Genomic DNA, 26,940 nt, shown 5'->3' with positions numbered 1-26,940 from the left:
GACAGATAGGGTAAAAAAGTATACACCTCACCTACTCTTGCTATCAGGGCACTAAATTGTCAGTTCCATATGCTGAAATTTCAGCAACATACCTTGGAACTCCTTAAACAAAAAATGTCTTCCTTTCCTGCTTGGGCAGAATCTAAAGGTTTACAAGACTTAAGGCATTCTGCAAGTCATGTAACTAAACACACTTTGCACTGTGGGTTTGACGCCCTAGAAGCTTCTTGCCGGGCAGCAGTCACTGGATCTGTCATTAGAAGACATGCATGGCTTAAGGAACAACCCCTGTCAGACCATGTCAAATCTAAATTGTTGGATGCCCCCTTGCACAAAGATAACTTATTTGGCACTAAGGCACAAGAGGTCTTACAAAAGATGAAAGAAAAAGCAAAATCTGTGCAAACAGTTGATTTCTTACAGGTCCAGCCACCTAGGTTCAGCAGGCATTGCCTCTCCAAGCACTGGTCATTTCCTGCTCCGAGTGAACCGGCCCAGCCTAGGCCCCATGGACACAGACCCCCCCCCCAGACAGCAGCCTCAGAAAATGCAGAGATCTAAGCAGTGGACTACCTCCACTTCAAAACCAGGGAGTTGTAAGCCACCCCCTTATGGTAAGAACTCATAATGACTCACTGCCTCCATCCCCTCTCTGCCCACCTTCACTTACCCCAGGTGGAAAACCCTCCTTTCACTCAAGCACCTGGGCCACCATTACCAAGCACCACTGGGTTCTGAACATTGTGTCTCAGGTTACACAAATTTACCTTCCATACTCTTCCAACCCCAAAAGGGTTCCCAGATCTACCACCAAATCAGTGGGCAGAGGCTCAAAAGCAAATCCTTTCCCTGCTCTCTCTGAGAGCAGTAGAGCATGTTCCGGCAGAACAGATAGGCCAAGGCTTCTACTCCGGACTTTTTCTGGTGCCCAGAAAAGAGGGCACCTGGATCCCCATCCTTGATCTATCCATTCTAAACACCTTCCTGGTGATCCCAAAATTCAAAATGCTCACCATCCAGCAGCTGCTACTCATGCTCTCAAAGGGCGCTTGGCTTGCCACCCTAGATCTAAAAGAGGCCTACCTCCACATTCCTATCAGGGAATCATGCAGGAAATATCTCCGCTTCAGGGCAGGAGCTCAACACTTTCAGTTTTCTGCACTTCCCATTGGCTTATCTGTTGCTCCCAGAGTTTTCACAAAATCTCTGGCTCCAGCCATTGCCTTTTGCATACAAAGAAATATTCAAATTTACCCATACTTAGACAAATGCCTTATTCAGGCAGACAGCCAGGATAAGCTGCTCAAGCACCTGGCCTTTGTAAAGAGCCTACTAATCTCCCTAGGGTACACAATCAACAAAATGAAATCCAAACAGGTGCCCACCCAAAGGATAATCTTCCTGGGAGCAAGTCTGGAACAGCATCCCAGGTGGCATACCTTACACCAGAGAAACAAATTTTCCTGACAGCCTATTTCACTCAACTAGGCACCAGGCCCCAGCTATCTGCAAGGAAGATCCTGCAAGCTCTGAGGTTCATGGCATCTTGCATACTACTCATTCCGTATGCCAGACTGCATATGAGGAAACTTCAGTGGCACCTAAAGAGCCTTTGGTGTCAACACTCTCAAGACCTGGAAACTCTTCTACCTATAATTCCTTGCCTCAGAAAGGAATTTCTTTGGTGGGCAACAGCATGGTCCCACAATAAGAGACTGCCCTTCTTCCCATCCCCCACCACCCAAACCCTCACCACAGATGCATCAGACTACGCTTGGGGTACACACCTGGATGGCAGGTGCATACAGGGCCAATGGAGCCCGCAGCAAATACCTCTGCATATCAGTCAAAAAGAGATGATGGCTGTGCAGCACGTCTTGATAGCTTTCAAACCCCTTCTCTCTCCAATGGTTCTCCTGATCAAAACAGACAAACACCACTGTGATGTGGTACATCAACAAGCAGGGGGGACTCCCTTCTACCTTCTATGCAGCCTGGCCATGACCCTTTGGCTCAAAACCTCTTCCATGCAACTACACGTGTAGCACAATTCCTACTAGGTTCTCTCAACTCTCTTGCAGACCAATTAAGCAGAAACCTTCTGGACCCACACGAGTGGAAACTCAACAGAAGTCCCTTCACCCTAATAACTCAGAAATGGGGAACCCCAAAGGTTGACCTCTTTGCCTTCCACACCAACCATCAGCTCAGCAAATTCTGCACCAGGGAGCATCACTGCATGGCTTGGAAAGTGGATGCCCTGTCCTTTCCCTCGGTCAGTCTATCAGTCTATGCCTTTCCTCCCCTACCTCTCATCCCCAGGGTACTGCTTAAAATAAGGGAGGAAGAACCAAGGACCATTCTTATAGCTCCAGACTGGCCCCAACAACACTGGTACCCTTTGCTGCAGTGTCTGTGCTCACTGCCTCCATGGCATCTTCCTTAGATTCCAAACCTCCTGCCCGGAGGGAAGGGGAATTCATACATCTCCAATTGCAGACACTCATTGGCAACTTGGCTTATTCCATAACCCTAAACTGATCTCCCATCCTGAGTAAGCAGGTTCTGGATGTTATCTGTGAGGTCAGATGTCCTAGCACCAGAAAGTCTTATGCAGATAAATGGAAAAGATTCTGCACCTGGATCCAGGCTAAGAGAGCCAATATGGTACAGCCCTCCATCCCTCTCATCCTGGATTCCTTAGCTGACCTACTACACAGTGGTCTGTCTTTCTCCTCTATAAAAAAAATCATGCCTCTGCTGTTTCTGCTCATTTTCCCACTGAGCAGCCCCTTTTCTCACACCCTTTGATCAAACAGTTCCTCAGAGGGGCTAGTAACATGAGGCTCCCCAGAAGGGCACCAATGCCAGCTTGGGACCTTAACTTTGTCTTGGAAAAGCTCATCCTGCCCCCTTCTGAACCACCTTCTTCTGCAGAGCTAAAATTCATCTCCTGGAAGACAGCATTACTTCTGGCCATCACTTCAGCCAGAAGAGTCTCTGAGCTGCAAGCAGTCATGGCTGTGGAACTTTTCATCATCTTCCATGCAGACAGGGTGTCCCTCAGAACTAACCCTTCCTTCATGCCCCAGGTGGTGTCCAGTGTGGCTCTCAACCAATCCATTTATTTGCTCACATTTTTTCCTAATCCCCAGAACAAGGAGGAAAGGATTCTTCACTCTCTAGATATGCACAGACAGTTCAGATTATATCTAGACAGGACAAAATCCTTCAGAAAGTCTGATCAATTGCTGGTTAGCTTTTCTACAGGGGCAGAAGGCAACGCCATCTCCAAACAATCCATTTCCAAATGGATAGCACACTGCATCCATTTCTGCTACAAACAGCATGGAAAGCCTCTCCTCAGGGGGGTCAGGACATACTCCACCACAGCAGCATCCACCTCTGCAGCTTTCCTCCGAGGAGTCCCCACCAGGGACATCCCAGAGGCTGCCACCTGGGCATCTGTTCTCACCTTTACCAAGCATTACCACCTGCCTCTTCTCCAAATCCAGGGCAGGGTTTGCCTCTACAGTCTTGCCGGGCATCCTAGCCAGTCCCTAGTTTCCTTGATTGCCTCCACCCATTTCCTCATCTTTGGGAATCAACCCAAATGTGATGACTGCAACAGTGAAACACGAAGAACATAGTACAGTTGTGTACACTTACCATAAATGTAGATGTTCGAGTGTATTCACTGTTGCAGTCCTGGTTTCCCTCCTTCCATCCCCCTTTCTTCTCTTTCTCATTTTATTACCATTCTTCCTTGTTGTTCTCCTTTCCTTATAAAGGGACATATTGGTATTTATTTTCTACTGGTGGGGTTCTTCCACCAGAACCTGCCCTCCTACTTTGGGGGCTCCTGACAGGTTAGGGCAAGAAAAACTGATGTAATGGCATCGGCTGCCTTATGTTATAATACTGACAACCTGACGTCAGTCCTCAAGCGACAACAACCGACACAGAAATACTAAGTCTCTGGTATTCGGGCCAGCCGAGGGCTTACCCTGGCAGGGATAACCCAAATGTGATGACTGGAACAGTGAATACACGTGAACATCTACATTTATGGTAAGTGTACACAACTGCACTTTCTGCATCTGTAGTTAAACTATTTAATTCATCTCCCTGTTTTCTTTATGGGATTGAAAATGGGAAGAGAGAGCCCGTCACCTTCTGGATGTTTAACATCAGATTCCAGTTGAGAGTGCTGTTTAACCTAGAGACTTCAATTAATATGCAGATTTAAGTATCAGTTTTGCAAACTAAAACTTTTTACTGCAATACAATGGGTAGTAGCTACAACAAATATAAAAAATAAAAAGTAGGGGAAACGAAATCTACTCAAGATATCTACAAAATTATGTGTAGTCTAGTGGCGTATAGAATATTTCCTTAGATTAGTAGAACAAACCATTTCTGAATGGATTGCGAACTGCATTTTTGGTATGTATTTAACATATTGTCTTTTGTAAAATGTTTTCATAAACCATTCGTACAGAGAAGAGGCTAATACTGATGCTTGCTTTAGATGTGCTTCCATTCTTAGACACTAGTACTGCGAACAATTCTTACCAGGTCACTCATTCACTGGCATTATGTTGCAATTCCTGATTTCAGGATTAAGACTACTACAGTGTTGATTTATCCTTTTGAGTTCTTGCTTTTTGGCCTTGGTCACTGCTCATTGCTTGAGATTCTTTCCATTGGTTGTCAAAGAAAGCAAATATAGATCTGAGACTGGATCTTATTTTGCTGGGTGCTTACTACCTTGCTGCCATCTTTCTGTATATGATTGGTTCCTTATTGCATTGAGTGTAAGTGGAGCTCTTAAAGCTGCACAGGCATATATTTGTTTCCTTTTTGAGTCGGTGCTTATTGCTTTCAGTTTTCCAGATAGTACTCTGTCATTGTATGGAGGTGGTGATCTTTGTAGCAAAGGGGCTCTGCTAGCACTCCTAGTCTAGTGAGTCAGTCTTGAGGTATGCTCCAGTGGAAGGTGCATACAGCCCTCCCCTGAGTGGTGAGACTGTTGGGGAATAAAGTAACCAAACTCTGATTGCAGAAGAAATGTTCCCGACACTTGCCCACTACAGAGAATCTTTCAGGACTTTGGGGTGATTTGTCAGCTTTACCCTTTCATAAATATGTTTTATTTAGGTACATTTTTTGTTACTTTATCCTCTTGCTTGCCAGCCAACATCAAGCATCCCATTTAGTTTGTCCTAAAAGCCCATTTATTCCCCTTTCACTAGGAAGGATGCTCAGTGTGCAGTAGTCATCTGGAGTGGCCATCTTCCTGGTAGTCAAGAGGGATACTTGTATCCCTGCCCAAGCTTCTACATTTACTGACTAGCTGTGGTTTGGGGGACCTTTATCCTGTTATCACGGTAGTCTGGTTTTCTTCCCAGACCGCAACTGCATGCAGACCAGTCAGTGTTCCAGGGCTCAAAACTACTTGCTGACTTTATATGCCTGTCCTATGAGATGTGCTTGCTGCTTCACATACATAATACATGAGCTGCCATCACAGGTTAAGATCTTCAAGCCCTTGTTCCCTGGATAAGACCTTTCTAATCTTACAAGCCTCTGATTCCACATGAGCAATGTTATCTACCAGGAATCACCACTGGCTCCCACCACAAGATGAGCAAATTGCTCTGTCTGACACTCCCCTACCTGGCTCTTGCAGTACCCAAGCCACTATCAGAACTTAGATTGTCAGGGTAATTGACATGTCAACCTGCTGCGCCTTTATGTATGTCTTCACTTTATGCTGTGGAGTTGTCTTCCTCTTTTCTGTCAGTGTACTGAACAGGGTAGTTAATATAACAAATGGTTTGCAGTAAAATCCATTTTCATTACATACTGCCTCTTAACATTTCTATCCATGGGCTTTTTTATAATCCCGAGTGAGCACAGCATACATTATTTGCTGTACGTGGGCATTATCTCTTGTATAAGAGATCATAGCATTCTGTTTACTGATTTGTGAATGGGAAGTAAAAGTGTTAATTTGACATCTGACTTGATATCTAAAAGATGGACAGTAATGCCCTTTGTTTATTTTCTAGTGCATTGTCTACGCAACACAACAGCCTTTCATCTTCCACGGTACGCACTTCTTCAACTACACTTTTGGTAAGTTTTGCTTGACATTCTCCAGGTACTGTACAAAATGTTATTCCATTGAGGGTTGTAGGTAATAATCTGCTGGGCATGCTGAACTGTCTTAATGTGCAACTGAGATTGTATACTTTGTTTGCAGTAAACATTCATCACTTGTACTACATGTTTCTGGATTCCTTTCCCTTGATTCCTTTGTTTAAGATATGCTTCCATTAGTACAGACATATAGCAGCATCATTTTGATTTACATTGCTAATTATCAGGGTTAAATGTCTTTTATGAGGTGTGTCTTTGTACAAGTGTGCAATAGTAGAACATTTCTAGTTTTTATTACAGCTGTAAAGGAAGACGGTGCATATGGAGTGAATTGGTGTTACTTGCAGGTGTGGTAATGCATGTACCATTGCTGAGTAATCTCTAGATGTTCATCATAGTTAACTTTGCTGTACTGAGTGGTGGGACTTCCTGCCATACAGAAACTTCCAGCTGGACCAAATACTATTGTTTTTCACCATACCCAGCCAACGGACATCCTCAGCCAGGATGTCTGGGGTATAAGAGGTACACTGGCCAAAACCACCTTAAATTCTTACTTGGTTTGTAGTCCAGTGCACAAGGTTGTTACTAAGCATTGTCAGTCCATCTGTCAGCTTGAATCACCAGAGCATCTCCAATAAGGATCCCATTGGGGACCTTCCTTATCTCTTTAGCGTATTGTAATTTGTTAATGTTCAAAAAAGTTTAATAACTACATTTTCTGTAGGGAAGTAAATCCCCACAGACTTCTTTCATATTGGCTTTTTTTTTTGCTTAGGTCCTCAGCATGATTTTCTTAACTGCCCATTCTGTGCTAGGTTCAATAGTAAGACTGTTAGGTGCAGGGCCAAATCCCTCCAGGGGCACTTAAGATTCGGGTCTATATCAGAAAATCGAAGTTTTAAAACTTTTAATCTGATATGGTCGACACCATATGATTGAAGTTTTGAAACTTCGAATCTTTTAACGGAGATCTCCATACAGCGCGGCAAGGAAAGATTTACCTTTTCTGCACTGTAGTGCAATCTTGGAGTTGGTATATTTAAGTACCGGGGGGTGCAGGTGGTCTTGCCCCCCCTGCTTAGAGCATTTAAATGGTTTATTTGTGTAGGTTGTTGTGTTTTTATTACGTTTTCAAAGTTTCAAAACTTCGATCATATGGTGTCAACCATATCAGATTTGAAGTTTTGAAACTTCGATCATGTAATATAGACCCTTAAGATTCATAGGTTTGGGCCTTCACATGCTGTGGCTTCCACTGGTTCCCAGACCATTATTCCTAAGAATCAAAAGGATAAGCACCCAAAGGAGAAGGATGTCTGGGAAATTAAAGAGATCTCTGTGTCCGACTCCCTGTTTAGACTTGATCGTCAGTATGGTGCAGTGCCTTTGTAGCCCCCTAGTCCGACAACTGTTAAGTATGAATCTATTGGCGTGATCCTTCAGGAAGCTACCATAACTTAGGCCTACTCCTCGCATACTGACACCCGACTGATGTCTGTTGAGTCCAAAGCCAGTAAGCAGGCCATGGCTTCTGACACCAGAAAGCTGGTGACTGAGGATGCGGGCAGTATTTCTTTGGTGACTGTAAGAGAGGTACTAACTGGGAACTGGATTGAGTTCACCGCTGCTCACTCGTGACCTGATGCCTTATCTTCTAAGTTTTGTTCTTCCATGTCAGAGGTAGGTAGGTTTGTCACAGCCAGTGCAGTCTTGAGTCCCCTGCCTCCTCCACCTAGGTCTCTCCACAGTAGTTTTGTAAGGTTGGTGCAAGACTTTATGAATTTCGTGAAGTCCAGGTAAACCACCCTGCAAAAGGAATCTATGGCAGGAATGTCCCAAAAGTAAGAGGGCCAGTTTCCCACCAGGGAGATTCAGATTCCTCGGAGTCAGAGGATGAAGATAAAGTTGGATATGTAGAGCACCAACCCCCTCAGAGTTATGAAGACTCTTGACTTGGAAGACACCCTGTCCTTAGCTTCATCTGCTGAGAGTTTCTTTTGAAGATATACTTCATACAGTGGAGGCCTTCAAATTGGGAGTCTAGGGAATTATCTAAGGCTCAAGCTCACTACAGTACAGAGAGCATGTAAATCTGCCTGCTTGCCCAAAGTCACTGGTGATTCTTAGTCTATGTTGTCTTTGATGATTTGTTTGTTGACATCCTAGCTATCTGGCTTCCTCCCTCCTTCTAGGAAGCCTGATCACTTCTTTAGAGTGCACGAGTTCCACTAACATTTCTATAAAAATCCAGTGACAGAGTCTCCAGAATCACCCAAGGGAGCTAGAGAGTAAGCATTCAAGAATCCTTTGCCAAATGATAGGGAGAGCAAGTTGCTTGACTGGTTTCGCAAGAAAAATTACACTAACGCTGCACTGGCCATGAGAGCTCTGAACTGCCAGTTCCATATGCTCAAACACCTTGAGACAGTACAGGAACAAATTAAATTGAAGGCACAGGGAGGATATAGGATAAGAACCTCCAGACGGTGTATCCAGGGAGTATAATGTTACACTCGAGGTATCAAGATACTCCCCAGAATGTGTCTGTGACACATTGGATGTATCTTGCAGGGAGAATGCCACTGGGTCCATAATGCAAAGACATGCCTGGATGAGGACTCCTCCCCCTCCCAGACCTGGTTAAGGTAGTACTCCTGACTGCACCCTTGAATAAGGAGGCTCTCTTTGGACCTCCAGCAGAAAATATGTTTGACAGACTTGGGTATAAAGGGAAACAAATGAAGTCTGTTAAGCAGTTTTACCCATCTCCTACTCACAGATATAACAGAAAATCCAATGCATCTCCCATCCATTCCTCAGCTGATAGGTTATCGGATCTGTCTAGGATCTGAATTCGGACACTTTCAGACTTTGGATCTAAGGCTGACGTTTCTCCCGTTACCAAGAATTTCCTTTAACTATTAGGTTACCTCAAGTCTCATTTGCCACTCATTTGCAATGGATGGTATGTCCAGTGCTTGGGCTGGGTTTTCAGCTAAGTGCTTAATATTTTTGATATTGTGAGGTTTATTCTGTACCCATGGTTACTTAATGTTCTTATCTGTTTACCTCCCCTTTCCTCTGGTTTATAATAAAAGAAAAAAAAAAGAAAAACTTAAGCATCACCCTTTTTTGGCGCCTGTTTTCTGTTATCCTGTGAGTTCCCTAGTTTATCTATTTTTACTTGTACCTTTACTTAGCTTAGTGTTTTTGTAAGAGTATTTTTATAGGGAGTTTGGTAATTTAGTAATGTAGTTTTCTCTGTTTTACTACTAGTGTGGTGGTTAGTTTTGTCTTCAGTGTCATGGCAAGAAAGCCTGACTTCAAAAAATGCGTAGCTTGCGCCATAAGATATTTAGTTCTGATGCGCACACCAAGGGTGTTTATTGGCTAGGGGCAGGTCATTTACATGAGCAGTGCTTCATTTGTACTGCTTTCAACTCTTCGGCATTGGTGGAGAAAGCAAGAGAATAAGTTATTAAAGGACTTCTTGCTGTCATGGGAGAAGTTTCCCTTCCACACACTGCTTTTTCTGTTGCTTCTTCAGGAAAGAAGTTTTCTGATAAGACTGGGGGGGAGAATAATCTGAATAAGCCCAGGATCAAAGGACAAAAAAAAGACAAGGGAGTCTAAGAAGTGATTGCTGGACTGTTCAACTTCTTTGAGTTCAGCCCATAAGGTTCCTAAAATTTCAGAGCCATCTTCAGCATCGGAGCCATTCTTTCTTGGATCCAGTACTCTTCCGTTGCTGGATCTCTGCTTTTCCCCGGAGATGGATTCACTGAGACTGCGATCCCATTTCCTCCAAGAAAGACCACTTCAACAAGCATTCAGACCCTCTTCCACTGCTTGATCTGTCGGTTTTGTGCAGTCCTTCAGGAGTCTTCCAGGTCGGATGTTGTTAGAATGAAAAGGACGTTCCTCAGAACTCTTATCTAGTTGGAGGTTCTCCCGAATCCGATCCCTCGCTGTGCTGTAGGCCTTGGTCCCACCCTCTTATCATATCATTGCTCCTTCCTCAATCTGACCCTCAGACTTGTTTGGATCTGGGCATTAACCAGGGTTTGTCTGTTTTGGACCTGAACACTGTCTTCTTCAGCTCATACTGTATATCTATCTGATTGGCACAAAGTGGCTCGGATCCTTATGGATATGTGAGCCCAGAGTCTGCATCTGACCCATGGAACCTTGCTCGACTCTGAAGCTTTTGTAGCCGTCCCTTACCCTGTGAGCCTCAGTGCTAGACTCCAGCATCGGCTTCGGAGCTGGGTCAAGCGGGTCTCTGAGACCAATCTGAGTTGATTGTTGCGGTTCCGATGGGGGGGGTCTAGGGTCCTGTCTTCTTTTGATGTTTTTGCAAGGGTGCTGTCATGATCAAGGGAGTCTATTTCCTTTTTCTGCACAGCTACATCTCTCCCCCACAGGAGCTGCTCTTTGGGTCCTGATCCTACACATTCTGTCTCATCAGGACAGCCAGCCCCTCAAAGTTTTGAGAGACTCTGCTTTGAGAACTCCCCAACTGCTCCTGAGTTGTCCTTAGAAGACACCACTAGGGAGTTTCAGTAGAAGCATTCCTGCAAAAGGAGGCATATTAATTCTCCTCAGGTGTCTCTAACTGAATGTACTGATTTCAGTGAGGGGAAAGGGTCCCCCAGATCCTTCATTGAGAACATCTCATTTAGCAAAATCCTGGAACTACTTAGACAGAAAAGGGGTGGTCCTCAAAAGCTCCCTCCCAAGAGGAGTACATATTTCTCCAATCATTTGGGGTTAGCTTGTCTACCTCTTGGGTGGTCCATCCCACAGATGTGATGGTGGATTTGATCTCTGAACAGGCATGAAAGGAACATGATGTTAGCAGAACTTCTAGCCCAAGAAGGCCAAGTTTTTTGTATCCCCTAAGGATGGCTCCTTTTGGAGCAAGAAGCCTACAAAGTTGTAGGGGTTAGTCCTGAGTTTTGTTTTTTTTGCCAGGAAAGGATTTAATCTTTAGAATATGCTACAACAAAATAGTACTAAGGTGTGTATACCTATAACTAACAAACCATGGGGAACAGGTAAGTGTGGTTAGTGTAAAGTATGTTAAACATTAGAGATGGCCCTTTTGTATTGTTACAGCTTATGGATAGAACAGTACCTATAATTGTGTCTCCACTGATGTGAGATGCACTGCTTTATGCATTGGATGTAATTTGCCTCTTTCTTGGTGTGATCACGTGGAAGTTATTTATGAGGATAAAAGAACATGTAGACTGTGTTGGTCAGACCAGAGGCTACCTTAATGCTAAGTGCCCCATTGGGGCAATTTTTATTTTCATTGTTCTGCTCTATTAGACAAGTTTTGGACAAATGTTTGTCTTGATTGTGTAAATCAGATTCCCCTTCAGGACTTCATTTCTTTTTGTTTATACCTGTAACATGACATTCCAGATTGTCCCAATTGTGCTAATTTTAACAAGCACACTATTCATCTTAGGGTTGAATTCCATACACAGAATCTAGGAAAAAGGGCATCAGGGATCTTCACACACTATGGCATCCGCTGGTTCTTCTGTTTCAACCCCTCTAGTAAATGCAGGGAGAAGTGTCAGAAACTCGCGTGTGTGGCAAATGACATAACTTTGTCATCGGCCAGTCACCCATGCTTGTGATTGTCAAAGGACAGGAGAAGCCTTTGCACTCCCTTCCCATGACTGTGAGATTGTTGTTGAGTACCATTTGGAGTCCAACATGTCTCCAGGCCCCACTTTCCATACAAGCTGAAAGACTAGGGTTGTCATTTGAGTCTGTGGCTGCGTTGCAGATCCCGACTTCCACCTCCTCTGTTAGAACTTTAGATTGGGAGGGCAAAATCCTGAAGGCCTCCAAGTAGTCATCAGTTTACCATGCTCTAGTCCCACAACCTCCAATGCCACACAGGAAAAAGGGTAAGGCCAAACCAAAAAGGATTCTTCCCTGCATGCCTCAACCTCTACTTTCAGGTTCATAACCCTTACAGGCCTTACCCGCAGGACCTACGAAGACTGGCTGAGGATTTGCTTCAGATTCTAGCTTCTAGGCAACATAGCCATATTAGACATACTGCCCCTTCAGAATCTGTTTCTGGGAAAAGAAAGAGGGACCCTCCCCCCAGGAATCTTCAAGTTCTTTATTCAAATGAGGATGTTGGCTTATGTAGAGTAGTTATTCACAGGTTCATATGCCGATTCTGACTCAAAATGACATCCTAGCCACAGCTTTACCACCTGTCAATTTCACTTATGAAGAAATCCTCCACAAAATGAGTATTTCCACTGGGAAGCTCAAAATTACCATCAGTCTAAGAGAAGGGTAAGAGAATTCCTTAAGCTCCAGCTCATAACATTTTGACCATTCCTCCAGTTGTAGTAGTAGTGAATAGTGCTATTCTGGACTCATTCCTGTAGCCTGATTCCCAACCACCAGTTCCTAGGAAGTCAGACTTTCTGTAGGGTCCTGGATTTCCATAAACATGTTTGAGGAATCTTGGTGCTGATCCTGAAGTAGTGAGTCAGTGTTCTGAGGAAGCTAAGGGTAGCATTTCTCCTTTGCCAAATGATGAGGGGAGAAGAGATTGATTTGGGAAAAACAGTTTATACCTCTGCCACCCTTGCTGTGACAGCTCTCAGTACTATATGGTGAAATAGTAGGAAACTCTTCTGGACTATATGAAAACTGGATGAGATGGATGATGGGGCTTTGTCCAAATAATTGCTTGACATCAGCAACTGTACCTCTCAAATTGCAAAGCATAATTTGCATTGTGGCTGAAATGCTTTAGTAGTGTCAAGTGGGGTGGTTGCCTCACAGTCTACTATCCACTGACATGTTTGGTTAACGGAAAAATTACTTCCAGAAAATAAGTCTGAAATTCTAGATGCTCCTTTAAACAAGGACTTTTTGTTTTGACCCAAGGCCAAGACTGTTTTCAAAAAACTGGAGAAGGCTAAATCTGTGCAGACTGTGAAACACTTTCAGAGGGCTCAGCCATCCAATTTTAGGAGAAAATATCCCACAGAGTCCTTGTCCTTTCCTCTTCTCCCAGCACAGACAGAGATAAAAAGGATAGAAGGGATAGAACACCAAGACAACATAAAAGATGGAAATCAGAACCTACTGCTAGGCATAGTGAACCCTGGCCCCAGGAGCTCAGCAGGGAGCAACCATGACTCAGCCGGTTCTTCCCTGTCTCCTCTCCATCAAGTCCCTCCCCCACCCTCCTTCCTCCAAATCCGGGGGAAGGTTATCTCTATTTTACAACAGATGGACCAAGATTATCAAACACAAATGGGTGCTAAGCATCATGTTACAGACTTTTTTCACCCATTTTGCAAAGGCTGCAGGCATTCCTGCTGTCATTCTAAACTAAGTAAAATAAACTCTGATTCAAATAGGTCTGCTTTTACAGCAAGGGTCTACAGAAGATGCACCCTCCCAGAAAAGAGGTAGAGGCCAATATTCAGGACTTCCTTGTACAAAAAAAGGAAGAAACTTGGGTGACCCACACTAGACATGTCAAGATTAAATCGATTTCTTCTGGTACCCAGGTTCATAACGCATTACATTATAAAATCAACCTGCTAGTGTTTTCTTCTGTAGCCTATTTGGTGACCTTGAATCTAAAAGATGCTTACCTTTATATTCCTCTTACAATATCCCACAGGAAACATCAACGTTTTAGAGCAGGTGGAAATCATCATCATTTCTCTGCATTTTATCTTAATCTGTTGCACCTAGAATATTCACCAAACGCTTGGCATCAGTAATAACACACACAGTTTGAAGGGCATTTCAGATCTATCCTTATCTGGATGAATGCCTGATCCAAGAAGATTCGGTGGAGGAGCTCTTTTCTCCCATACGCCTAACTGTGACCATTTCCTCCTTCCTAGGTTAAACTCTAAACATAAAGAAGTACAATCTCTCCATCCAGATAGCTTATTTTTTCTAGGGTTCTTGCTGGACATAGACCTTCAAAGAGCTTTCCTTCTAGATGGAAGTCTCTATTAAAGAACTACTTCCAATTTCTTCGCCCTCTCACAGTAATTCCAGCATGGAAAGTACTCAGTCTTCTGGACCTCATGTATCCTTTTGCTCTCCATAGTCAGGATTCACATGAGAAAGATCCAGTGGATGTTCATCGTGTTTCACTGTTGCAGTCATGACTGTAGGGTTCTCCCCTGCCGGCAGGCAGTCCTCGGTTGGCCAGAATCCCAAAGTCTGGGTCCGGCGTCGGCTGCTCAGCCATGCTCCCTGACGTCAGAGCACCAGGAGTACAAAGCTGACAGCCGGCGCCATGTTCTCCAGTCTTTCTTGCCGTGCGGTGATAGCAGTTCGCATTTGCCGGTCGTCTGACTCCTGACAATTTTTTCTAAACGTACTTCAGTCCGAAGACTTTCTTCTCCTACTCGAAGCTAAGTACCCCGTTGGGGAAACTTTTTTCTTGCTCCAGTCCGATGTCAGAAAAAGTTAATAGTTGTATTTCATGTGGGAAGCAAATACCTCATAAGGATTTTCATTCTTACTGTATTCCTTGCTTAGGCCCTGACCACGACGTAGCTAGTTGTCGGTTTTGTGCTAGATTCAATCAACGTACGATTAAACAAAGGTACGATTTTGCATTTCATTACTTCGGTAGGCGTTTTAATTACAAAATATCGTCAGATTCAGTTCCGACTACCGGAGTTCACAAACGACGCAAGAATAAAGACAGGCCTCCGAGGTCCAAATCGGACGATATTGTACAAACAGAGCCAGCTTCAGTTTCGGCCGTCATCAGTGAGGCGCTTTTGCAGCCCCTGTCGTCGGCCATTTCGGAACCGATGGCCGAAACGGACTCCCACGAGGAGCCAACTAGGCCTTTGAATATTTCTGTTGCAGGACCTCCGGACAATGCTCCTTCGGATGGGTCCGGAGCCGCTGTGCAGGTACCGGCTTCTGAAGGGGTTTTCAGGCCTACTCAGCTTCTAATAAAGGCAAAGACAAAGGCAAAGACTCCTTCCAAATCAAAGACTACAGCCCAGGCCTCTTCTGATCCGGCACCCAAGTCTCAGAAACAGTTACTTAAGATGGCGGAGGACTTACTTACTATGATTAGGGGTTCACATCCCCCTCCAGATAAAAGGCCAAGGCAGGAAATGTATTATGACTCCTCTGATCAGGCTTCTGTTTTTTCAGTTTCTTCTTCTGACCAGGAATATTCTTTCCCTCCTTATGAGGATTCTGATGCTGAGGAATCCATTCCTTCAGCTTCTCCCCCTGAGGATTTCTCTTTTGGGGAAACTTTACATAAAATGAGGGAACACTTTCACTGGGAAGGACAGGAGTACTCGGAATCCAAGAAAAGACTTGGGGATTTTCTTCTTCTTCCCCAACATAGACCCCTGGCTATCCCTCCTATTTTGGATATTGTGGATGATGCTTTTTCATAGGCTAACTTAACTCCGGACTCTCTTCCTCCAGCTCCTGTTAAGCCAGATAGATATTATAGGGTTCCTGATTCCCACCAGTTTTTATACAAGAATCCTACCACTGATCCTGAAACCATTTCTCAGGGTCCTAAAGGGGTTAAGGCCGCTACTGCTAAAAACCCCATTCCCACTGAGAAGGATTCCAGATCTTTAGAAAGATGGGGCAAAAAAGTGTACACTTCTGCTACTTTATCTATTAGGGCTTTAAACTGTCAATTTCATATGCTGAAATACCAGCAATTTCTTCTGTCTGTTTTGAAACAAAAGCTAACTTCCATTTCTGCCTGTGCAGATGATAAGGAATTACATGACTTAATGCATGCCACTGAACAAGTTGGGAAGCATGGTTTACACTGTGGATTTGATGCCTTGGAGGCTTCTTGTAGGGCTGCTGCCTCTGGTACAGTCATTAGAAGGCATGCTTGGTTAAAGGAACAAAACTTGCTAGATCAAGTAAAAGCTAAGTTATTGGATGCTCCTGTTGAGCATAATGTTTTGTTTGGACCTAAGGCTGAAGAGGTGATGGAGGACAAGGCAAAATCCATGCAAACGGTTAAAGATTTCTTAGAAGTACAGCCACCCAGATTTAGTAGGAATTGGCCTACAAAAAATTGGTCCTTTCCCAATTCAGACAGGCCTCAGAGGGGTAGATACAGACGCTCCCGAGGAAGGCCTCAAACGCAAGCCTCTTGTAGACCAAGACAGTGGACTGCTTCCACCCCTAGGGGAGGAGAGGACAGGTCACAAGCTCATAGAAAACAGGCTCAATGACTCCCTCTGTTGGGCTGCAGGAACTTCTTGCCTGGAAGCCCCTCTCGGAGGAAAACTTTCTCTTTTTCACCTAAATTGGACTCATATAACCCAAGACAAGTGGGTTCTGGATGTGGTTTCAAGAGGTTACAAATTCCATTTTCATACCCTACCAAGACCAAGCGGATGGCCGGACCTTCCAAAACATCAATGGTTAGAGGCCTTAAACCAGGTGGAGGCTCTCTTGGCTATGAAAGCCATAGAACTGGTTCCACTTTCAGAGATGGGACAAGGTTTTTACTCAAGGCTCTTTCTAGTCCCCAGAAAGCAAAATTCATGGAGACCCATTCTGGATCTGTCAGTCATGGAACACCTTTCTTGAGATACCAAAATTCAAGATGCTTACTCTTCAGCAGCAACATCCAATGCTGACCAAAAATGCATGGATGGTAACTTTGGATTTAAAGGAGGCATATTTACACATTCCCATCAGGCAGAAATGCAGAAAATACCTCCGGTTCAAGGCCGGATCGAAGCACTATCAATTCTCTGCGCTGCCCTTTGGATTGTCTACTGCGCTCAGGATCTTCACCAAATGCCTGGCTCCAGTAGTAGCTTATTGCAGACTCAAGGGAATTCAAATTTACCCTTATCTGGATGATTGTCTAATTCAGACAGACAGCAAGGATGTCTTACTCCAGCATCTAGAATTTGTTCAGAATCTTCTCAAGCTCCTGGGATTCACTGTAAACATAAAAAAGTCAAATTTGACACCCTCACAACAGATAACTTTTCTGGGTGCTCTTTTAAACACAACAACCCAGATGGCATTTCTGACATCCGAAAAACAATTACAGCTGGCTTCAACTTTCAAAACCTTGGCAACTTTAACTCAGCTATCTGCAAGGAAATTCCTGCAGGCTTTGGGTTACATGGCCTCCTGCATCCTTCTCGTACCATATGCAAGACTACATATGAGGAAAATACAGTGGTACCTAAAAAGTGTATGGTCTCAGCATTGCCACAGTTTAGACATGCAGATCACCGTCCTGGCTTGTCTTCAAAAGGAATTCCTTTGGTGGTCCAAGGCTTGTACTCTAAACATAGGAAAACCCTTCAGTCTGCCTCCAGCCACTCAGATACTAACCACGGACGCTTCAGATTATGCATGGGGAGCCCATTTTCAGGGCAACTGTCTGCAGGGCCTTTGGACAAAGGATCAGAAGCTCCTGTATATCAATTTAAAGGAAATGTTAGTCATTCAGAACGCTCTATTGGCTTTCAGGAATCTTCTACAACCAGGACAGCTACTGATACGGACAGACAACACCACAGTTATGTGGTACATAAACAAGCAAGGGGGATCTCATTCCTATCCCCTTTGCAGACTAGCCATGAATCTATGGAACACAGCTCTAGCTTGCAAACTGGACCTTCAAGCTCAGTTTCTACCAGGGAAGCAAAACTTCCTGGCAGACAGTCTGAGCAGAAACCTGTCGGATCCACACGAATGGATGCTGGACACCGAAATATTCAGGATGATTACAGCAGTCTGGGGATGTCCTCACATAGACCTCTTTGCATCCCACCTCAATCATCAACTACAAATTTTTTGCACCAGGACATTCCACGAACTAGCTTGGAAAGTGGATGCACTATCATTCAGTTGGAGAAACCTCTCGGGGGTATGCCTTCCCGCCTCTTCCTCTTCTTCCATGGGTGTTATTAAAGATCAAACGGGACAAGCCCAAGATGATAATTTTGCTAGCCCCAAATTGGCCTTGACAGTTTTGGTACCCTACATTGAAAAACCTTTGTCTGGAGCCCCCTTGGTTATTACCACATACTCCGAACCTTCTGTCCCAGCACCAGGGTCAGGTTCTGCACTCCCATGTCAAAACTCTCAGCCTAGCGGCCTGGTTAATCCAGGGTCTTTGATTCCTTCTCTCCTACCCAAGCAGGTTATGGATGTCATTTTAGAAGCCAGACGTCCTAGCACTAGAAAATCTTATGCAGGAAAATGGAAAAGATTTTGCTCCTGGATGCAGGCTCAGGATTCAGATCCTCTTATTCCTAACATTCCTCTGATTTTGCTTTACCTGACAGACCTCTTACATAAGGGTCTCTCTTTCTCTTCCATAAATATCCATGCTTCTGCTATTTCTGCTCATTATAATACAGACCCTCCTCAGCTCATGAGACAGTTTCTCAGAGGAGCTAAAAACTTAAGGCCTCCTAGATCTCCTCCCATTCCTGCTTGGGATCTCAACTATGTTTTGGAAAAACTCACCTTACCTCCTTTTGAGCCTGCTGCCACTTCTGACATCAAGTTTTTATCCTGGAAGACTGCCATCCTGTTAGCTCTGACCTCTGCCAGGAGAGTTTCGGAGTTGCAAGCTCTCATGGCTGTGGAACCTTATATTATTTTTCATCAAGACAGGGTGTCTTTAAGGAGTAATCCTACTTTCATGCCTAAGATAGTTTCCAAAGTGGCTTTAAATCAAACTATTCACTTGCCAACTTTTTTCCCCAGTCCTCAAAATAAGGGGGAAAGGATCTTGCATTCCTTGGATGTACACAGACAACTACATTTTTACCTGGACAGAACCAAGGACATCAGGAAATCAGAGCAATTGTTTGTTTCTTATGCTTCAAGTTCCCGAGGTAAAGCCATTTCAAAACAGACCATTTCTAAATGGATTGCTCATGGAATCAGATTTTGCTATTCACACCATGGAAAGCAAATCCCAGGGAGTATAAGGACTCACTCTACCAGAGCTGCTGCCACTTCAGCTGCCTTCCTCAGGGGAGTTCCTACCAAAGACATTTTGGAAGCTGCAACTTGGAGTTCAGTGCATACTTTTTCCAAGCACTACAATCTACCTCTCTACTCTAAGTCTAGGGCAGGCTTTGCTTCTGCTGTCTTGCAGGGCCTTTTAGCCGCCCACTCTGCTTTGACAACCTCCCTTTTATTCTGCTTTGGGATTCAACCCTACAGTCATGACTGCAACAGTGAAACACGATGAACATAGTACAGTTGTGTACACTTACCATAAATGTAGATGTTCGAGTGTCTTCACTGTTGCAGTCTGGGTTACCCTCCCTCCTGTCCCCTCTTATTTTTTCTTTTGTGTGGTTCCCTTCTTCACCCTTCTTTTGAGGTGTATTTGCAAAGGGTATGGGATCTTACTCATTTTGGAACACCTGACATCTGGGGCAAGAAAAACTGGAGAACATGGCATCGGCTGTCAGCTTTGTACTCCTGGCGCTCTGACGTCAGGGAGCATGGCTGAGCAGCCGACGCCGGACCCAGACTTTGGGATTCTGGCCGACCGAGGACTGCCTGCCGGCAGTGGAGAACCCTACAGTCATGACTGCAACAGTGAAGACACTCGAACATCTACATTTATGGTAAGTGTACACAACTGTACTTTCCTAAAAATGTTTAGAGTTAATACAGCTAATCTCTCTATCAAAAATTTCATCTTCTCCGCTGTTTGAAAAGGGAATTCCAGTGGAGGATCTCTGCTTGCAACCAAAATTTAGGGATACCCTTCAGCTTCCTTCACCCAAGTCAGACCTTTACTATAGATGCCTCAGACTTAGCTTGTGGACCACATTCCAACAGCCTTCAAGCTCAAGGAAAATGGTAACAAAACTCTCTAAACGAAACATAATTCTAAAGGAAATGATGGCTGTTCTTAAGGACATCTTAATGTTCAAGAGACTATGGAAGCCAGGGACATAACAGACAACATCATAGTGATGTACATAAATACGCACAGTGATATTCACTTCTGTCCTGTGTCTCATCTGACCACGTCTTTGTAGGGCATAGTTCAAGCACTAGGCCTAAACCTTCCTGCCCAGTACCTGCTTGGGGGGGGCACACTACTCCTGGTGATCACCTTAGTAGATCGGAAATGAACTCTCATGATTAGACCTTGAAAAAAAACAATCAGCTGAAAAAATTCTGCTCAATGGCCAAACATCGTAAGGCCTGGAAGACAGATGCCTTGTCCTTTCCATGAACAGGTCTGTTTCTGTTTGCATTTCCTCCCATTGTTCTCATCCCCAAGGTACTGCTGAAAATCAGGGAAGAAGAGCCAGGAGTGGTACTGTTAACACCTTTTTTGGCTGAGGCATCATTGTATCCGATGTCTGTTCTGTCTGGCTTCAACCTGTGGGACTTTGTAAGTGGCTGGTGTGAGATCTAAAGTCTTTACCCCACTTAGATCTTACCTACCTTACCAATAACTCTCCACTTTTCCTTCAACTCCCCAGATCTAGTTTGCCACTATTCTGGTTTGCAGCTTGATCTTGGCTATGCTCAGAGTTCTCCATTTTCAAGATCTAAGCATAATGGTGGTGAGGTTTGGACCTGAAGGTCCCAAGACTATTGGGTCCCCCAGCTGCCGATGTAGGCTCAGACATCGCTGAGCTGATCTCTTTAGATGCCAAAAACCAGCAAGGCTTCTTCACCAGCTGTGAGCATCCCAAGCACCTTAGTGATCAAAGGGTCTCCTTCAGGTAGGGCAGCAATCCCCCTTTTCACTGTCCACCCCACCAGAGTGGTCATCAGTCATCCCCATCTCCACATGGTCAGTGTCTATCTGGCTGAGATCCAGCATGCAATGTCTTCTTCCAAAACACCCAAGTCCCCTTTGTTAGCATCTTTCATCTAGTCTTCAAGGTCAGTGGGCAGCTTTAAAACCTCTGAATTAGAGGGGTTGATGAGGTCCTTTTTGCATGCACAGATGAAATTAGGCCTTATCCTTTTAGGTCTGGGTCTGGCACTGGGGCCATTGGCTCCATCCTTCTGGCTTCATCCCTCAACCTCTTCGGATCCAAGGACTTCAGGGCCAGCTGAATTTCCACTATTTGGGTTGGATCCAGTGGCTTGGCCATCATAGTTGTATGTCCCTTTTCCTTGGTCACCTCAATTCACGCCTTTTCAGGGCTGATGGGACCACTGAGCTGTGGTGTAGAAGCAGGAGTTTCTGGGTCAGGGTCTATGTTTTCTACTTCCGGATTGTCACTTCCACTCGGGGCTTCGGCTTTGGTCAGCTCGGCACTGATTTCAGTGTCGGGCCTAGGCACAGCCCCCTCAAGTTTGGGGTTGTCTGTAGTACCCTTGGGTTCTGAGACCCTCAGACCTGAGAGGCAAGCTTCCGCTTTTGCCTTCTATGTTGTAGAGAGGATGTTCTCTTGGGAGAAGGGTTGGATTTCCCAGCCGGCATCCCCTCCCCCTTTTTATCAGTACCTGCAACCAGTCATCAGTCTGCTCCCCGATAGCCTACATCAGCCAACCTCCAGTCTACCCCCATGGTGGGGCTTCCCAACTCTTCCCTTTCCTCCCTGGCTTTGCCAGAATGGGTGGTTTCAGGAAAGGGAAAGTAACAGGAAATATCTTGACTACTCTGAGGAGTCTCTCACCAAGGATACTGACCTTGAGGAAGGAGAGAGGTCCCCTAAGTCTCCACACAGTGACACCTCTTTCATCAGCTTATTGGTCCTACTTCACCAGGGAGGAGGCTGGACCACTGAAGTGTCATCTCTGGAAAAGTCAGTATTTCTGGTGGCTCCCTGTCTTGGGTGGTTCCCCCTCTGGATGCCCTTATAGACCTGGTATCCTGGAGGGTGTGGAAGGAATTGGAAACAGTGAAATCCATCCCAAAAAAGCTGGATAAGGTTCTCGCTCACCTAAGGACAGTTCGCTTTGGAGTAAGGGTCCAGCAGTCAGTGCCACTGTGGAGATAGCAGCTACCAAGAAGGAGATTTCTGGGGAGAGCTCCTCAATTCACCCCAAAAACAGGAAGTCTCGGGCATTGGATTATTTAGGAAACTGTTCCTATGTCTGAGACACTTTTGCACTAAGAGTTTTTATTTACCTGTCACACTTGACAAGACATCAGTGGGACCTAGTATTGGAAGTGTGTGTCAGTAACCCTCAAGATGCAGCTGTCTCCAGAAACACAGAAATGCTGGAGACTCCATTTTCTACCCTGGTTTCCATGAAGCTTATCTTGAACATGGCCGATGGAGCATCTGAGGCAGCTGGCTTCAATATTGTTATGCAGTGCCATGCTTTTATGTTTTTATGTAGCTTCGCAGACTATTTCAGGGCATCCTTTGTTAATGCATGCTTTTGACAGATCCTCCATATTTGGGCAAAAAGATACTCTGACAAGGAACGTACAGGAAGGGAAGGCACTGCCATTGGAGTACCCTTTGCTACCCCCCCCCCAGCAGACCTTTTCAAGAAATCAGAAGGAACACAAGTCTTTCTTCTGCAGAAAATCACAGCACTGCAAGACACTCCTACAGCGAGTTTCTCCCATGGACAGGAAGAATCATAACAGACGCCACCCACAGGGCAGTCTGCAGAATCTGGGTTTCCATGGGGTTTCTGTGATGGGCCCTTTCAGCGATCCTGAAGGGTTGCCAAGCTGCTCTTCTCTGGAGGCATTCGTGGGTCATCTGGCTGTCCACCCAAAACTTGGGAGACTATCACCTCAGGCACTTGAGTGCTGAGCGTCTTATCCAGGGGTTAGTACATTCCCTTTTTTAGAAGTTCCAAATCATCTCCCAGATGTTCCACCTCATCAGAGACTATATGCAGCTGTAGAGATTCACAAGTTCCTTGCAAATTTGAGTCATTCAGGAGGTCCCACCAGACCAAAAAGGGTGTATTCCAGGTTCTTTAGTTCCAAAGAAAACACGGACCTCAAACCAGTTCTGGATGTAAGCAAGCTAAATCAGTTTGTGAAAAAGACAATTCTGGATGGTCACAGTGCAGTTGATCTTACAAAGGATGATTGATGTACTGAATGGACCTCAAAGATGCATACCATCATATCAAGACAGACAGGTGTTCCAGGAAATTTCTGTGCTTCTGGCCAATTATTGCCAGTTTAGAGCCCTGCTGTTTGGTCTCACCACAGGAGGTCATGAGGGTTTGACAATGTGCAGTATCTTATTAGTTCCTGGTGATAACTGACATCCTGAGGAAGTCCAACATTCTGGCCAATAGCCTCAACAGCAGCATTTTCTGTCATGAGTGGTCTCTTAATCCAGAGGTTGCAGCTTGGATTTTTTGGCTTTGGGGCACTCCCATGTTGTGACCTGTTTGCCTCCCTGTCTAACACCAAATGCAACAACTATTATGCCATCTTTCCCCCTCTGGAAGAGTCATCCAGGGACGCTCTGGTACTTGCTTGGCCCCTGGGGCCTCTGTACACTTATCCTCCAGTTGCCTCAATGACAGTTTCTCTAGAAAACAGCCCTCTGCTGCTCTATACAGATTCTCATTGCCCCCATCAGGTGTTTTCCTTTCCTTTGGCCTCTTCTGAGATACCCCCCTGGGTACTGAATGCCATTCCAGATCTCATTTCTCATCCAGCAGGTCTTAATACCCCCATCCTTCATTCCCTCAAGTTACAGTTCTTTTAATGGCCAGAAGTCCAAGATTTTCTCAAGCTGTAGTTCATATGTTACTTTATCAAATGCAGGCTACTAGGAAAATCTTTTCCTGTAAATGGAGGAGATTTGTCATGTCGGCAGAAACTACAGGTCCAGATCCAGTCTCTGCCCCTCTGAGAGTGTGTATAGGATTTTCTTGCTGAGGAGTTCGTCAGGTTCTAGCTTTTCTACAATTAAAGTTCATTTAGTGATTAGTTCTAATTTTCAAGTTGGCAAGAATGTGATTTTGGCTTCCCTCAAGATTTCCAGTGTGTTCCTAAAAGGTACCTTTTTACTACGTCCTCTGGTGTGTTCCTTTCCCCTCACTGGGATTTTCCCTTTGTCTTGCAAGTTCTTGCAGGCCCCCCATTTGAACCTTCAGCTACTTCTGATTTGAAGCTGTTAATTTGGAAAAAAAATCTATGTTTGGTAGTGATTACTTTCACAAGGAAGGTTTTGGAGTTGCAGCCTCCTGCCTGTTCACCTCCTTATTTGGTGTTACACAAAGACAGAGTTTCTCTTCATAAGAACCCTTTTCTGTCAAAGGTGGCTTTGGAGAATAACATTAACAGTTCTATTCATTTGTCTGTCTTTTCCCCAGTTTTTCAAATAAAGGGGAATATCTTTTACATAGTTGGAATGTTTGTAGACAATTGAAATTATATTTGGACTATACAAAAGCTATTAGAAAATCCAGTTAATTATTTTTCCTGGGCTCACTTCTGTCTTTTATCCAAGTGGCTTTCAAATTGTATTTTGTTTTCTTATTCTTTGAAAGGTAAATCCCTTCCACATAAGCCTAAGGGTCATTTGACAAGAGCCATGGCACTTCTACGGTTTTCTGGAGTTTCAATGGATGAGGTTTGCGCAGCTGCTGCTTGGTTTTACCACCACACTTTTGTGTCTTATTATAAGCTGGATATCCAGTCTAGATCCAGGGCTTCCTTTGACTCCACTGTGTTGCAGAATATCCTTCCTTAGTTCCTCCCAAGGAATTTTTCATAGCTGGGGACTCTGTCCCACCAGTTGAAGCCAGACGAAGCAGATGACATCAGATGTGAAAGTAAAGTACTCACCATAGCAATAGATCCATGTGGTCTTTCTCCGTCTGGTTCAACCTTCCCACCCTCCTGCCCCTGCCTCCTTGTTTACTTGGCAAGTCTTCCCTCTTGAGATGACCGGACATTGGAGTTTCCTACTTTCTGGAGTCTTTCATCCTCCTTGATTGTCAATCCATTTTTGAATGTACATTTTCAGAATTATATGATGTCCTTCTATTCATCTGTTGCAGCATTCTTAACATATGGGAGATGTCTGCTATAGTCAACCCAGTGTCGGCCAGTATACAAACATCTTTAACTACTGTAGGCTGCATGGTACATTGCATGTAGGCTGCTCTCATACATCAGCCATAAAAGTGATGTACTCCCAAATCTACCACAGAATTTCTCTGCCGCCAGTCCATATGCCAGCTTTAAACGTTGGTCTGCTCACCGAGCCATTTGCTGTTTTGCTGTGATTTCTCAGATAAGTGCCCCATTGGGGAAATCTTGTTTCTTTTACTTCTGTTTTGTGGTAGGGTTCCTGTCATCCAAAAAGGCAAATGCCAGTGTGGAAGGCAAATTCTAAATAAAGATAGCCATCTTCAGTATCTGTTCTGCCTATGGCCTACCCACAACCACAAATCCTGTCCTATTTGCCAGGCATTTGTACCCAAGACCCTTAGAAGAAGACTTTCCTTCTTAGCTATTTATTTGGAAAACCAGTGCTTAAAATTACTAACTAAAAACGCAATGGAGGGATCCTCGTAGCCCAAGGTCGAGTCAGTCACTAAGCAGAAGGCCAAAAAGCCAAAGCCTGAAGCTGCTGCGCACCCCCTTTTACTATGGACATCTCTCCTGAGGCACAATCCAACCGTGTTGAATAAGAACTTGTAAAAAGAAAACTCTGGTGATGTCCAAGTAAAATCACAATGGCTTTAATGGAACAAGCAGTTAAAACACAATAAAAACATCTATAGCAACTGAACTGACTGAGCGCTTTCACCCAATAAGGGCTTCTTCAGAGTCAGTTAACAAAACAGTACAAGGCATTTATCAATGTAATTCAAATCACTTTGTAGCCAGTAAGCTTTTCCGTGCAATACATTTGTTGTCTTTGTGTAAAAATTAACCCCTGCTAGTACAGTACAGTATCACATGTCAAGAAAATTCTTTACAAACAAAAGAGAACCAAGATTATATACTTATTATATATTCATTTTATTTTATTTTCTTTGGAGATGAATTGTTAATTCATTTTTTTTAAATTTCTCAAACCCTCATAGATTTAAATACTTAAATAAACAAATATTTAGGTATTCATTCACTAGTAACTTTAAACATAAATTAATAGGAGCACAGTTATTTAAAACATAAACATGGTTAGAAAACAAGGAACATTTTTGGGGTTGACTATCTTAATTGACAATTGACCAAGGTTATGTTCATTTTAATTAAAAATACATTGCATAGGGCACATAATTGTTTCAAACTAGCTATTTTATTTAAAATATTTATTTATTAACATGCACAGCAGCACTTTAATACAAACCTTTGAAAGAAGCATAGTAATGTATAAAAGGGTTAAAAATGTCTTAGGCAAGTCATTGAAACTAATTGTTATATTTTATTCACGGTTTATTGAAAAATTGATTTAATTAATTTTTATTGAACAATTATGTAATTTAAGAATGGTATAAAAATGTGTGGCACTGATTATTAAGTATTCTGATGAAATCTGCTTAGGGCAGATGAAAGCGCTCAATCTGGTGGATTTTTGGTGTAATAAAGACTGAAGATTTGTTTGAACGAAGTCCGTTTTTGTTACTTGTCGTGGTTTTGAGTTTCTATACAAGTTGTCTCTGGAAGTTATTCTAATAAAAACATAACACCATGTCTGGTAAAGTAAAGGAAATTGTCCAAATAGGAAGGCAGAATATATTTTCTGTAGACATGGTAAACACCTTGGGAGATGGTCCCAAATTTATAAATAGTAGGGGTTCAAATATCAAAGAACTTTTGGAAAAAATACC

At 43.9% G+C, this 26,940-nt stretch overlaps 1 protein-coding gene across 1 annotated transcript in view; it reads left to right on the top strand.

Moving 5' to 3' along the window:
- The window catches only part of UBAP2L (ubiquitin associated protein 2 like), a gene marked incomplete in the record, with an annotated part of 3,970,948 nt that overhangs the window by 2,768,817 nt on the left and 1,175,191 nt on the right, over positions 1–26,940 (top strand). Inside the window, 1 exon segment of the mRNA XM_044080639.1 lies at positions 6,075–6,141. Coding sequence (XP_043936574.1) covers positions 6,075–6,141 — 67 coding nt within the window.

Source organism: Protopterus annectens, chromosome 8.part0 (genome assembly GCF_019279795.1).
Source record: "Protopterus annectens isolate FY-2018-M chromosome 8.part0, PAN1.0, whole genome shotgun sequence".
NCBI lineage: Eukaryota > Metazoa > Chordata > Ceratodontiformes > Protopteridae > Protopterus > Protopterus annectens.
The sequence above is the reverse complement of the archived record's forward strand: the minus strand, read 5'-3'. Positions and strand labels throughout refer to the sequence as shown.